The sequence below is a fragment of the Saccostrea echinata genome, unplaced genomic scaffold, assembly GCF_033153115.1.
Source record: "Saccostrea echinata isolate AGI-Se365-2 ecotype Australia unplaced genomic scaffold, CSIRO_AGI_Sech_v1 ptg000023l, whole genome shotgun sequence".
Taxonomy (NCBI): Eukaryota; Metazoa; Mollusca; class Bivalvia; order Ostreida; family Ostreidae; genus Saccostrea; species Saccostrea echinata.
This window is the reverse complement of record NW_026889772.1, coordinates 1,053,837-1,065,871: the sequence shown is the minus strand read 5'-3', so window position 1 is coordinate 1,065,871 and position 12,035 is coordinate 1,053,837. Positions and strand designations below refer to the sequence as shown.

Below are 12,035 nucleotides of genomic sequence, written 5' to 3'. Positions count from 1 at the left end.
AATTAAATCGTATTTAATGTATTTGTGTTTGTTTCCTCTTAGGCACATCCCAAAGTTTACCTGTAACTCTCCATTCTGTTTCTTTTAACTGTCCATTCTTTTTTAAAAAAATATCCATTCTTAAAAAGAATGGTCAGTTTTCCAAAAAGAACGGACACTTACAGGTGAATTAATGGATTGTTTGGGGAATTAGCTCAACATTAAGCTATAAAATGGACAACACAAACAAAAGGTTTACGTCACAATCATGTTTTAACTATGATTCTTGTCGAATTAAACATGAAATTAGTCATTTTTATTGATGACACCACTTTTTTTAATTATAATTACTTTATAATCAACTGTTTGAAAATAACATATCGTACAGTGAAGACTGTAAATACCCGGTAAATAAAAAGTCGAGACATATTTTATATAGCTAATTACTCACATATCATATACATGCATAGTTAAGACAATTATCACAGATTCAAACTCTAGGACGGATCTAGGCACAATGACATCGATGAATGAAATATAAGTACATGTAAAAGTGAATACTATCACTGGTTATAAGTAGAAAATCTCGTCACACTTGATATCACAGCATCACATCACAGAAGACTTGGATACAAAAATAATTTTCTATGATAAGAAGATAAATATTAAACTGACAATTCCTATACACATAAAACGGTTTATGGTAATTTTTCTGTAAAAAATATAACCCCACCCTAAAAAAAGAACTGTACACGTTAAACCAGCATTATCTCTAATATGAAAAAAAGATTAGGCTAAAAAAAATTCGGAAAAAAATTTTCCTCGTCATTAACCCACATACATAGCTTAGTTTTCTATATGCTCATATAAAGTAAGCTCTTCATTAAGTGAAAAATCTACATGACTTTTTTTTATATCAATCATTCATTGTTCAATATAATTAATTACAATGTAATAACAGTGTAATTTTATTTAGTTCTACAACCAATGAACTCGTAATTGATTGTGACGTCACATAGCAGTCCATGCTGAGCATAACATTATGTTCAGGTACTGGTCAATGGTACTGAATCTTTATTCCTCAGATCAGCCTCACTATCACTCACACGCCCTTTGACCCTAAATAAAATACATTCACTTAATTAAATCCAGATACGGAGTGAGTTCATTGCAAAATTATCAAAGACTGCAAAAGAATTTAACTGGGATTGAAAAGTTAACATTTATTCTTTAAAGTTTTGAAATCTCGATATCTTATATATTTTAGTCTCTTGTTTAAAGGTAATTTTGAATACCTTTCTTAAGTGTTGTATCTTATTTTTTCAATGTTTCATTGTGAGATGACACAATTGTGATACCACTAACCTTTTGTACATTTTAATGTAGATGATAATACCGACAATGATAGCTATAACGATCACCCCTCCGATGACAGCCCCAGCGATGATTCCAGCATTGTTTTCTAAAAAGTTAAACAAAAGTACCACAGTTATTTAACAGAGAAAGTAAACTCCATATTTCACAAGTTTCTTTTTCGAATCCCCCCCTCGCCCCACATATAGCTTACCGGATTCTGGTTCCGCAGCTGTGACCTGTAATTAACGTAAAAACATTTATTCCAAAATAAGATACGGATAAGATATATCTATTGGATTCTTTCAAAAATACAGTTTACGGCCATTTAAGTATTGTATCCCATGTAGTTAATTTTTAAAATATTACCCTAAGATGAAAGACAAAGGACAACAAAGAACGAGAATTACGTGGGATAGGTGATAAAGGGTAATAATGGCGATCTAATTTGATTTTTGAAAATGATTTTAAAGGTTTCAGTGAAGTCACATTAACGATTTATATATGACAAAAAATTCTGTCTTTCCGAAGACAGACGAAGGTCGTGGTGTCACGGGATTTAGCTGTACTAGTCAAACACCATACACAGACTGATACTAACCTTGCTTATACAGATGAAGGTCGTTGTGTCACAGGATTTAGCTGTACTGTCAAACAGCATTATGACGACAGGATCGCCATACGTCGTGTTGTCGTAGCTCAGCTGAATGTCCCATCCATGCACGTCACCTCCGGTAGATCGTTTGCGCCTGCGCGAAGTCGGGGGACTTGGAATGGTTACCGTTATCAGGTTTATGTGCCTGTACTGCACTTCCGCGAATACTTCATGGGTCGAGTTCTCCCTCCCGCTAGGTGTTGCCTTAAAGTAGGATGTTATTATTTGTAGTTAAAGAGTCATAGAAAGTATTTCACATAAACGAAAAATAAAACAACTACATGGATATAATATTCTAAACATTGTTTATCTGTTAAAACAAGGCGTATTAATAGCAAAAATTAGATAATTAGGTGAAACAATGGAAAAATACAATATTCGTGATACCGAATATTTGAATCATAAGTTGCGTGTGAATGAATACTGAGAGACAGACAGTTTCATACTGCTTACTCAAATATTCTCAACGCAGACATTTTATAATCACTTTGTGACATTTAAAAATGGCCAGAATGTGTTGCTCCAAATGTTAATGACATCAGTCCAGTATAAAGTTCATCAGATTGCATGTGCTTTGTCACTATCTGCCATAAATAATGAAGCATGACCCAAATTAGCGACACTTGAATAGAACATCCATATATGATGTCACTTGGGATTTTGAAATGTTTGAAATTTCAATACTCATGGGATATTATTTGTTATCAAAACTTTAAAGACGCCGATAAAGTTACATTTAACTCAAACTCGGATCAATAACGTCTTCATCATGTGCAATTAAATGCCTAACAATTCAGCAACAGACTAAATTATACCTTGAAATAACTACATTTGGCAATAATATTCTCGCTATAGAACGTCCCCACGATGTTGGTTTTCTGACACGCGCGCACGCTAGTGTCACATACTCCTTGTTTAGGAATTGTAATGTTTGCTGGCGGTGTTGATAGTTCTACAGAACAGTCCTCTCCTATAAAACCTGTGTTACAGCTGCATGTCTCTGTAAACGAAACAAATCAATAATTAATTTCACAGTATGCTTCATGCGATCGGGTTTTTCACCCGTGGGTATACATTTGAAAAATACGACAGTATCTTTAAAATTTGATAATGAGCATCAAAAAAGAAGAGTTACCATTGACACAGACTCCTTGTCCTGAACAGTTATTAGGGCAGACTAATGACCTCAGAAGGTCAAGGATACTCCCCCCGTCGTCAGTGGTTGAGTTACTAAACTGAGAGTCTCGAGAGGCAGTAGTTACGCACTCCTTCTTCAATGTATCCAAGGTCGCCTGAAGAAATTCCGAGTTCCCTATCATCTAAGAAAGTAAAGTATATGTTACATAAGTACATGTAAAACATGACTGCAGAAAGAAGGAGTATATTCATATCAACGACCTTGACCTTTGAGCAAGTGGTTTAAAAACCCTCTATACATATATCAAGTTGCTATTATAAAGTTTACATGTTGAAATATGTTACGTTTTGTGCAGCACTGGAAAATTTGTTTATCGAAAAGTATACGTGTTTGACCTTAATTTTTGACACAATAACTTTACAATATACAACATTCATCTATCCGTTGTTGACATATTGTATTGCCTGAATATTTAATAACCATTTTAGTTATTTTGATCCCGACATTTGTTGACGAGGTGGCAAATAAAATAGATTCAATTTTCATTGTTTATCTGTGTCGTAAATGCATTTATACGGATGTCTCTTAATAGGTATAAAATTAGTCCTTCCTTTAAATAATGACCCTTGACAAAGTTTCTCTAAAATTTATTGAATATGATATTATATCACAATAGCCACATCTTTATCTTTGATAAGTTGACCCAAAAAATCTACAGCTACCTTTCTGTGATCACTTTCACTTCAAATGGAAAGTATAAGTCTATGTTCAAATTAATTCATCACACTAATGTGTAATAACTTGACTTTTGACCTTGATCTTTTAACAAGCAACCCTAAAATTTGTTTCTTTTTTGTTCCTCTAACCATTCTCTGCCCAGGCAGTTGATATAAGGAAACAAACAAGTTTATGTATAAGGACGCTACAGCGAGTAGATTTTATTTCTCCCACAAGTTTATGTATAAGGACGCTACAGCGAGTAGATTATATTTCTCCCACAATTTTATGTATAAGGACGCTACAGCGTGTAGATTATATTTCTCCCACAAGTTTATGTATAGGACGCTACAGCGAGTAGATTATATTTCTCCCACAATTTTATGTATAAGGACGCTACAGCGTGTAGATTATATTTCTCCCACAAGTTTATGTATAAGGACGCTACAGCGTGTAGATTATATTTTTCCCACAAGTTTATGTATAAGGACGCTACAGCGTGTAGATTATATTTTTCCCACAAGTTTATGTAGAAGGACGCTACAGCGTGTAGATTATATTTTTCCCACAAGTTTATGTATAAGGACGCTACAGCGTGTAGATTATATTTTTCCCACAAGTTTATGTAGAAGGACGCTACAGCGTGTAGATTATATTTTTCCCACAAGTTTATGTATAAGGACGCTACAGCGTGTAGATTATATTTTTCCCACAAGTTTATGTAGAAGGACGCTACAGCGTGTAGATTATATTTTTCCCACAAGTTTATGTAGAAGGACGCTACAGCGAGTAGATTATATTTTTCCCACAAGTTTATGTAGAAGGACGCTACAGCGAGTAGATTATATTTTTCCCACAAGTTTATGTAGAAGGACGCTACAGCGTGTAGATTATATTTTTCCCACAAGTTTATGTAGAAGGACGCTACAGCGAGTAGATTATATTTTTCCCACAAGTTTATGTAGAAGGACGCTACAGCGAGTAGATCATATTTTTCCCATTACAGTCAGCTAACCTTAATGTCCTCCACGCAGCCATTGATGTACTTTGCCACGCTGGTGTTGACCTTTTCAATACACGTCACCACAGCCAAATCGTGTGTAAAGGATTCGTTACAAAACTGTGTAGCATTTTCCTCGTTCCAACCATTTGTCCAATCGGTGACCTTAAAAACAATAAAAGGGAATTAAATCCCCCAAAAAATAATCCTAACCCTAACCCTAACCCAATCGCTGACCTTAAAAACAATAAAAGGAATTAAATACCAGAAAATAATCCTAACCCTAATCCAATCGCTGACCTTAAAAACAATAAAACGGAATAAAATTCCAGTAAATATTATTTTTTTCAGTAACGCTTAATATGTCTACATTAAAAAGACAAGTTCTCTTACGTTAAGTTCGATGCTAGGATTAAATTCCGGATCATATCCAAATTCTATTTCATCTATGACGTCATCGGAATCGGCAGTACTGCGCCTGCGTCTGTTCAGAGAGCAAACGTTAACGGTCTGACCGGCCTTGTCCGAGCATGGTTCCGTTGGGGCTTCAAGGTTACATGTTGCATAGTTGGGATCGAATGGAACGTTATACCACTGGTCATAGAATTGGTAAAAAGAGGAACACGTACAGTACCTCACCTGGCTTTGTGGTGTACTGCCGCCTGATCTAAAAGTTGAATGACAAGTTTAGTTAGATTGATAATACGATGTAGACATTTTAAACAACATTGGCAAAAAAATTTAATCTGAAGTTCTACTTACGAAGTCCCATAAATGACGTCAGGATTTTTCTTAAAGAGGCTATCTGAATTACCGATGCCGACCCTTCAAATCGTAATATAGCTCAGTAGTGAATAAATGTCATAGTAAAGGTTTTGGCATCATACAGATAGTCAACTATATTTTTACAGAAAAATCATTAACATTTTTAATACCGTAGATTTTATCCTTCAAATCATTATGTATAACTCAGTACGTGGAATAAATGTCTTTGCAACAGAAAAGTCATTAATATATTTGATATCAGTCGATTTTATTTCCACTTTCAAGGGAAAAGTTAAAATCATCGATGAATGCCATAATAAAAAAGAACTTCCTGGTCATATTGTTATGACTAATTACATCATTTCATAATGACTAATTACTGCAACTCAAGTTTAAAGTTTTCTCCCTTACCTCCAAGACAAAGCAAATGCCTTTTCGTCACTTGTATGAGAATTGCTATTTTTTGGGATGAAGTCATTGGTATAATCATTATCGTAGTAGCCACATATACCCTCGGTGTTTTGAAAGTCAGACGGGGACGCCACGATCTGTATATAGTTGATCCAATGGGACCATGAATTAAAGGAGAAAGACACCTCGGTACCGCTAGGTAACGTCACCTATTCAGGTAAAAAATATAGAAGTATGACATGTTGGGAAATGTAACCTGTTCAGAAATAAAGATACACTTATTAAATGCTGGCTAATGTCACCTGTTCAAGTAAAAATATACAGGTATTACATGCTGGATAATAATGCTGGATATGCTCATGTATGAAGATGCAGGTATTACATGTTGGGTAATATCACCTGTTCATTTATAAATATACACGTATTACTTGCTAGGTATTCGGTATAAAGATAGCAGTATTTATGAACGTGTACAACTGTCAGCAGTGAACTAAAGCACCAGTTCATTTTTCTACATTGTATTCATGAGTTTTAAACGAAAACTACGTTTTCTTTATTGCAATACAAAAATATTTCGATTACTAGAAGTAAAGCAATACAACTTCTTCAAATCATTTACCAACTATTCAGCTTACGTATGATTTATGTCTTTGTGTTGCAGCAAGTTATTTTATCATTTGAAATTTCTTACTCTGTAATTGGTGCCGAGTTTTTGTACAGTGATTTCGTCCTCCTGGCTACATCCATCATATCTCTCGTACGGGTAACTGAGGAGATTAACTTTTTGAAAGGAGACCTCAATACATGTCCTCACTACGTACAAATTCTTCCCGGACCGAATAGCTACCCCACAATTACATGCCGCCCGCCACGGGTAACAGGTGGAGTACAGCGCATGCACCTAAATGTATACATAAAAAAGAAGATAATTAAACATTATATTGGCAGGCAGTTGATCTTTAAGATTAGAATAATAATATACACTTCTAAATGACAACGTCCCTCTACCTACGATTGATTTTCTTCTGTTGTACCCACAGTTGATTCTCATAGTCAGAGATTAGTTTTTGAGCTTATTTTGGAGAAATACCATGAAAAAATCGTAATTTATTAATTCCTAGGTATAAAAGTACCTTTTCTGTTTTTGTTTTATTTATCTGTTCATGTCCCATTCCCAAATGCCGTATATATACTTAACTATTTGAGGTATTATTTTGTATTTTTCGTGTCACTAGAATAGTTCTGGGTTTGTATAGTTCTGTGAAGTTCTAGAAGTTCTGTGTTTGTATAGGTTTTAAAATCACCACGTCTTTGATGGCAGTGATCTGTATACTAGTGTATACCTATATTATGATTAGAAATTGTGCCCTTTCTCAAAACGTTTATGGTCTTATGCATTTCTTACCGCAAAAGGTTTCGTTTTGTGTTTGTACATAACAAATTCTCCAACTCTCTGATTCTCCCAATACCTCCTGTCGAATGTCACCATGTGGGGGTCATTGAACCCCCCACACATTCCTCCCCCTGAGGTATAGGAGCTTTCATCCGAAACAGACACCTGTAAGATTCAACAGCTTCTTCTTAGAGCCTTTTCAAATACATTGAGTTCAGGTATATTTGGCGTTTAGAAGTTACCAATAAGCCGATCGAGGATACAAAAGAATGGAATTTTATATTTTGCTGAGGAACCAAGTTGTGCAAAAAACAATAAATACTCATTCCTTAAATAATTGTTTTTCGTAATACATATATTTCCTTCACTTTTTGAGAGTATGACATATGTTTGCAAAACATATGTTTCATTGAATGTAAATAAACTGTCTGATCTGTGTACAATGTATGTCATCTGTGCTTTGGTTTTCGATAATTTGAAAATTGAAATCAGATCACTGGCAAAACTTTGTTTATCAATTCATGTCAAATAAAGGCTTGTTTTCTGGGAAAAATCTTTTTATAATCAATTACATTACTAATTTGCAAGTTACGAAAAAGTTCAATTCATTTTTGTAAAATCCAATGGCAAATTGCTTGCCTAATTCTAGATTCCTCTGCATGAAATGGGTCATTAAGATATACTTTGTATATAACAATGACATTAATTTAACTTTGGCCATTCACCAAGTTTACGCAAATGTTTTAAGATCATTTCAGGAATGCAGAAAAGGAAGAGAACAAGTTCCTTCATCATGAAACTTACAGACACAATATGGTCGATTGTGACGTTGTTCCATGCATCTGATCTATCGGTTGGATTTGTCGTAGATTTAAATTTGACTCTTGAATATCTGTCCCACCAGTTCTTCACACTATCAACATACCCAGTCACATTTAGTGTCACAGGTTGGTCCCAGTACTTATATGGGATAGACACGTGACAGCCATTGTCAGGGAATGCAACGCCTAGATATTTAACACCATTCCAGCACCAGTCCCACTCACTCGTGATTATATGCAAATTAGCTTTGCACTGAGCCTCTTTTTGAGCTGCAGTGAGTGAAGCTGAACAGCCAACAGGGACAGAACTTGTGAGGGTTATCTGTGTAGTATCTCCTTCACTGACTTGGATATTTGTTTCTTGTATCTAAGAACATAAACCTTTCTATGGTAAACATCTTCTGACAGATTGTAGATATAATACGACGATTACTTAATTTCTACTTGTTTATACTGACAGATTGTAGATATAAATCGACGATTACTCAGTTTTTACTTGTTAATTGAAAATTGGGACTTCGTAGTAATCCTACGTTGTACAATTATTTAATACATGGAGCAAATTCGAGTGAGAATATTTTGAATTACCGTTATTCCAGCAAAGAAGTTGGCACTTTCGTGGGGAAGACCTTGGCCACTGTCTACAAGATATTGCGCGTGCACTGAGCACTTTATCTACAATTGATAAGAAAACGATATACCATTAACTTATACTAATAGAAAAAATAAAAGATATGGCGAATTAAGATTTTTTTTTAGAATAAAACCTCATATCTTTTTGTGATCGAAACACATTCAAGAGCCTATAATCAATGTATGATATGGATAAAATATGTTATATTTATTGTCAAAAGATTTCAAAAAGTTATAATGCATTGAATGATTAAGAAGTTTGCTAAAAATCTGTGTGAAACTGTAAAACTTTTTAGATTTCAAAAGTGTTTACATTCATGTTCATGCTGTAGTTTGCTGTCCAGTGCTTAGGTTTGAGGGCTGCTGTTGTGTTGATGTTCTGGTGGTTCACAGCTCCATACGTAGTCGTTGATAATAGCTGATTATTGATGTACCACTTAACAAGAAAAAATAGATTACCGCCAGGGTCTGCAAATACGCACACCATGTGGGGCTCATCGCGGGAGTTGTCTTCCGACATACCAAGGATGGCAACCACAGTTGGACTCAAAGTCACATTCGGCACTCCCACTGTAAGAGCAATGGTGATGTAGAATGTTGAAAAGAAGTTGTAAAGCTGATTGATGATCAAATTATGATCGGTCAGTAATTGATTGCCTATTTATATTTATCAACGATTCCATGGCTGAACTTAATGTGTACGATGAATATAATGACCAGGTATTTTACGATGAATATAATGACCAGGTATTTTCTAAAATGCAAAAGGAGCCCTAAATAATAATACCTGAATTTGTCGTTGTGTCTGGCACAGAGACAGTGCTCGACATACTAGCAGTTGGCGTGGTATCGGAAGTAGATACGACAGTCTGGTTATTACTTGACATTATTGTTGTCGGTTTATCAGTAGAATTTTCTGTTGACGTATCTCTGTTTGTTGTTGTTGACATTACTGTTGTTGTTGTTCGGTTATCATCAGGTGCTGCAGATGACATGGTGGTTTGTGAATCAGTGTTCGTTGCTCTCATTGTCGTCGATTCAGTGTTTGTTGCTCTCATGGTTGTTGTCGTGGTATCAGCCATGGACGTTGAATTCATTTGCGAGCTTGTCGCTTGTGTTGTTGGAGGTATTGTCGTTGACGTGTCAAGTAATACAGAAGTTGTCTGGTTTGTTTCACTTGTAGTAGTTGTTGATTGTGGTGAAGATGTCGTTGTTGTCGGTAGATCAGTTGTGTTGGTAAAGGATGATTCAACTGTTTTAGGTGATGATGACTCTGTCACTACTGTTGTGGTTGTTTGTGCGTGACTGATGATTGTTGTAGGAATTTCGGTGGTTGTTGTCATTGTCTCTGTTGTTGTGGGATTATCTTTAGTCGTCGTCATTGCCTCTGTTGTATTTAATGCTTCCATTGTTGTTGTTTCTTTTAATGTTGTTGGTGTTTCAGTTGATGTTGTGGTGAATGTCTCCGTTGTTGTTGGTGCATTTGTTGTTGTTTGTGTCTCAGATGTTGTCATTTGTGCCCCTGTTGTCTGCACATCTGTTGTTGTTGTTGATGGCTCTGTTGTCTGCACATCTGTTGTTATCTGTACTTCTGTTGTTGTCTGTACTTCTATCGTTGTTGGTGTTTCTGTTGTTGTAGTATGTATATATGTAGTTGCTTCTACTGTTGACTCTGTTGTTTCAGTAGTCGTTGGATTTTCACTCGTGGTGGTAGCAGAGTTTATTCCTGATATAGACAAATAAAAGTATGCTTCACGATTATAGGTCTCTTTTTTGTTCTCTTTGCTTCAAAAACTTGATGAAAAAAAGTTTCCTTTACTTTCGAAAGAGAGAAGAAAATTTTACCATTAATGCTGCAAAGAAGCAGGAAAACACAAATAAACGAATGGGGGTCCGTCATGTCTGAAATTAAAACAGAGTGTGTGTATTTACTAACAAAAGTTACAACTAGACTGAAGCTAGCAGCCAATAACAGCAGCCATTAAGCCCGTAGAAGCTAGCAGCCAATAAGGAAATTCATCAAAGGACTGAGAGTACTCTGACGCAATACTGTTTAATGGCTCATTTTCGACAATTGATAATTAATAATTAGATAATTAATGCAACACTTAATTATTTAATAATTCAAACACTTGGAGGCAGTTTAGCTCACCTGCATAAGGAAAATTATGCGGTTTCAAAACAAACAAACAAGAAAGAAAAGAAAATGTCACCACCTTTGATCGCTTAAGAACAAACCAACATTGGAAATAGGTTAAGTACTTCCGGGAGAATCCTTTTTAAGCTCTTTTACGGGTCTCAGGAATATGATGGTGCCAAAAGGCTAACCTGAAATTTGCTTACTCCTAACATTTACATTGATAAGGGTTTGAAGGTAATTTAATCTATTTTAAGTTATGATCCTTGAAGTGTGCTTCGAACAATTACTGGCACAAGGTAAACGATCCACAGTGCTATTATATACGGCCATGAAAATTAGGCTGAAGTGGTACCACCATGTGGTGCCAAGGGCGGGTTACATATTTCAAGCAGCTATTATACCTCTTATCTTATAAGTGTGTTTTAAATCATTACTCTGGCAAGATAGAAGATTTCTAGGACTATCATTTCCCGCAATCGGTATGAGGCTGTAGTGGCACCACCAAGTGGTGCCAACGGTGGGGAACATATTTCAAGCTTTCATTTTTCAACTATAGTGGACCACTAGAAGAAACTAACACTTAACTGGAAAAAAGTTAAGGGCCATAATTAGGGAGTATCCCTTGTCAACTTTTTGACAGGTTTCAATGATTAGAAAAGGCCAGTTAGGTAACCTGAACTTTGTTGTATTTCACTTTGTCTATTGATATATGGATTAAAAGTCAGATGTTATACCCCTTATCTTTGAAGTGTGCTTCAAATCATTACTGGGGCAAGGTAGAGGGTCCCTAGGACTATCATTTCCCGCTATCAGGATGGGGCTGTAGTGGTACCACCAAGTGGTGCCATGGGTGGGGGACATATTTCAAGCATTCATTTTGAAAGCATCTTTGGCTACTAGAACAAAGTAACACTAGTGAAAGGTTAAGGACCTTAGGGAGAACCACTTGCCTGGTTTTTGAAGGGTCCCTGAGAAAGGAAGGGGCCAGTTAGCTAATCTGAACTTTGTTGTTTTTCACTTAATGTTTTAA

The 12,035-nt window shown here is 35.6% G+C and overlaps 1 protein-coding gene across 1 annotated transcript; it reads right to left on the bottom strand.

The window, feature by feature from the left end:
• Positions 1-406: 406 nt before the first annotated feature.
• On the bottom strand, positions 407-10,765 carry LOC133191576 (uncharacterized). Its single transcript, XM_061327323.1, has 17 exons — positions 10,711-10,765; positions 9,653-10,591; positions 9,179-9,435; positions 8,821-8,907; positions 8,216-8,599; positions 7,424-7,576; positions 6,710-6,919; positions 6,019-6,227; positions 5,605-5,667; positions 5,236-5,509; positions 4,858-5,007; positions 3,123-3,306; positions 2,803-2,987; positions 1,934-2,191; positions 1,547-1,571; positions 1,345-1,441; positions 407-1,098 (listed from the first exon to the last, which is right to left on the bottom strand). The coding sequence occupies exons 1-17, from the start codon at positions 10,763-10,765 to the stop codon at positions 1,026-1,028; spliced, it is 3,603 nt and encodes a 1,200-aa protein (XP_061183307.1). The 3' UTR covers positions 407-1,025.
• Positions 10,766-12,035: the final 1,270 nt, after the last annotated feature.

Bases quoted from the DNA above. Each gene is read 5' to 3' on its own strand.
- LOC133191576 (XM_061327323.1), bottom strand. From the start codon at position 10,765: ATGACGGACCCCCATTCGTTTATTTGTGTTTTCCTGCTTCTTTGCAGC. The intron at 9,436-9,652 runs GTATTATTATTT...TTGCTCTTACAG, and splicing joins AGACACAACGACAAATTCAG to TGGGAGTGCCGAATGTGACT. The intron at 8,908-9,178 runs GTAAACACTTTT...TATCAATTGTAG, and splicing joins ACTACAGCATGAACATGAAT to ATAAAGTGCTCAGTGCACGC.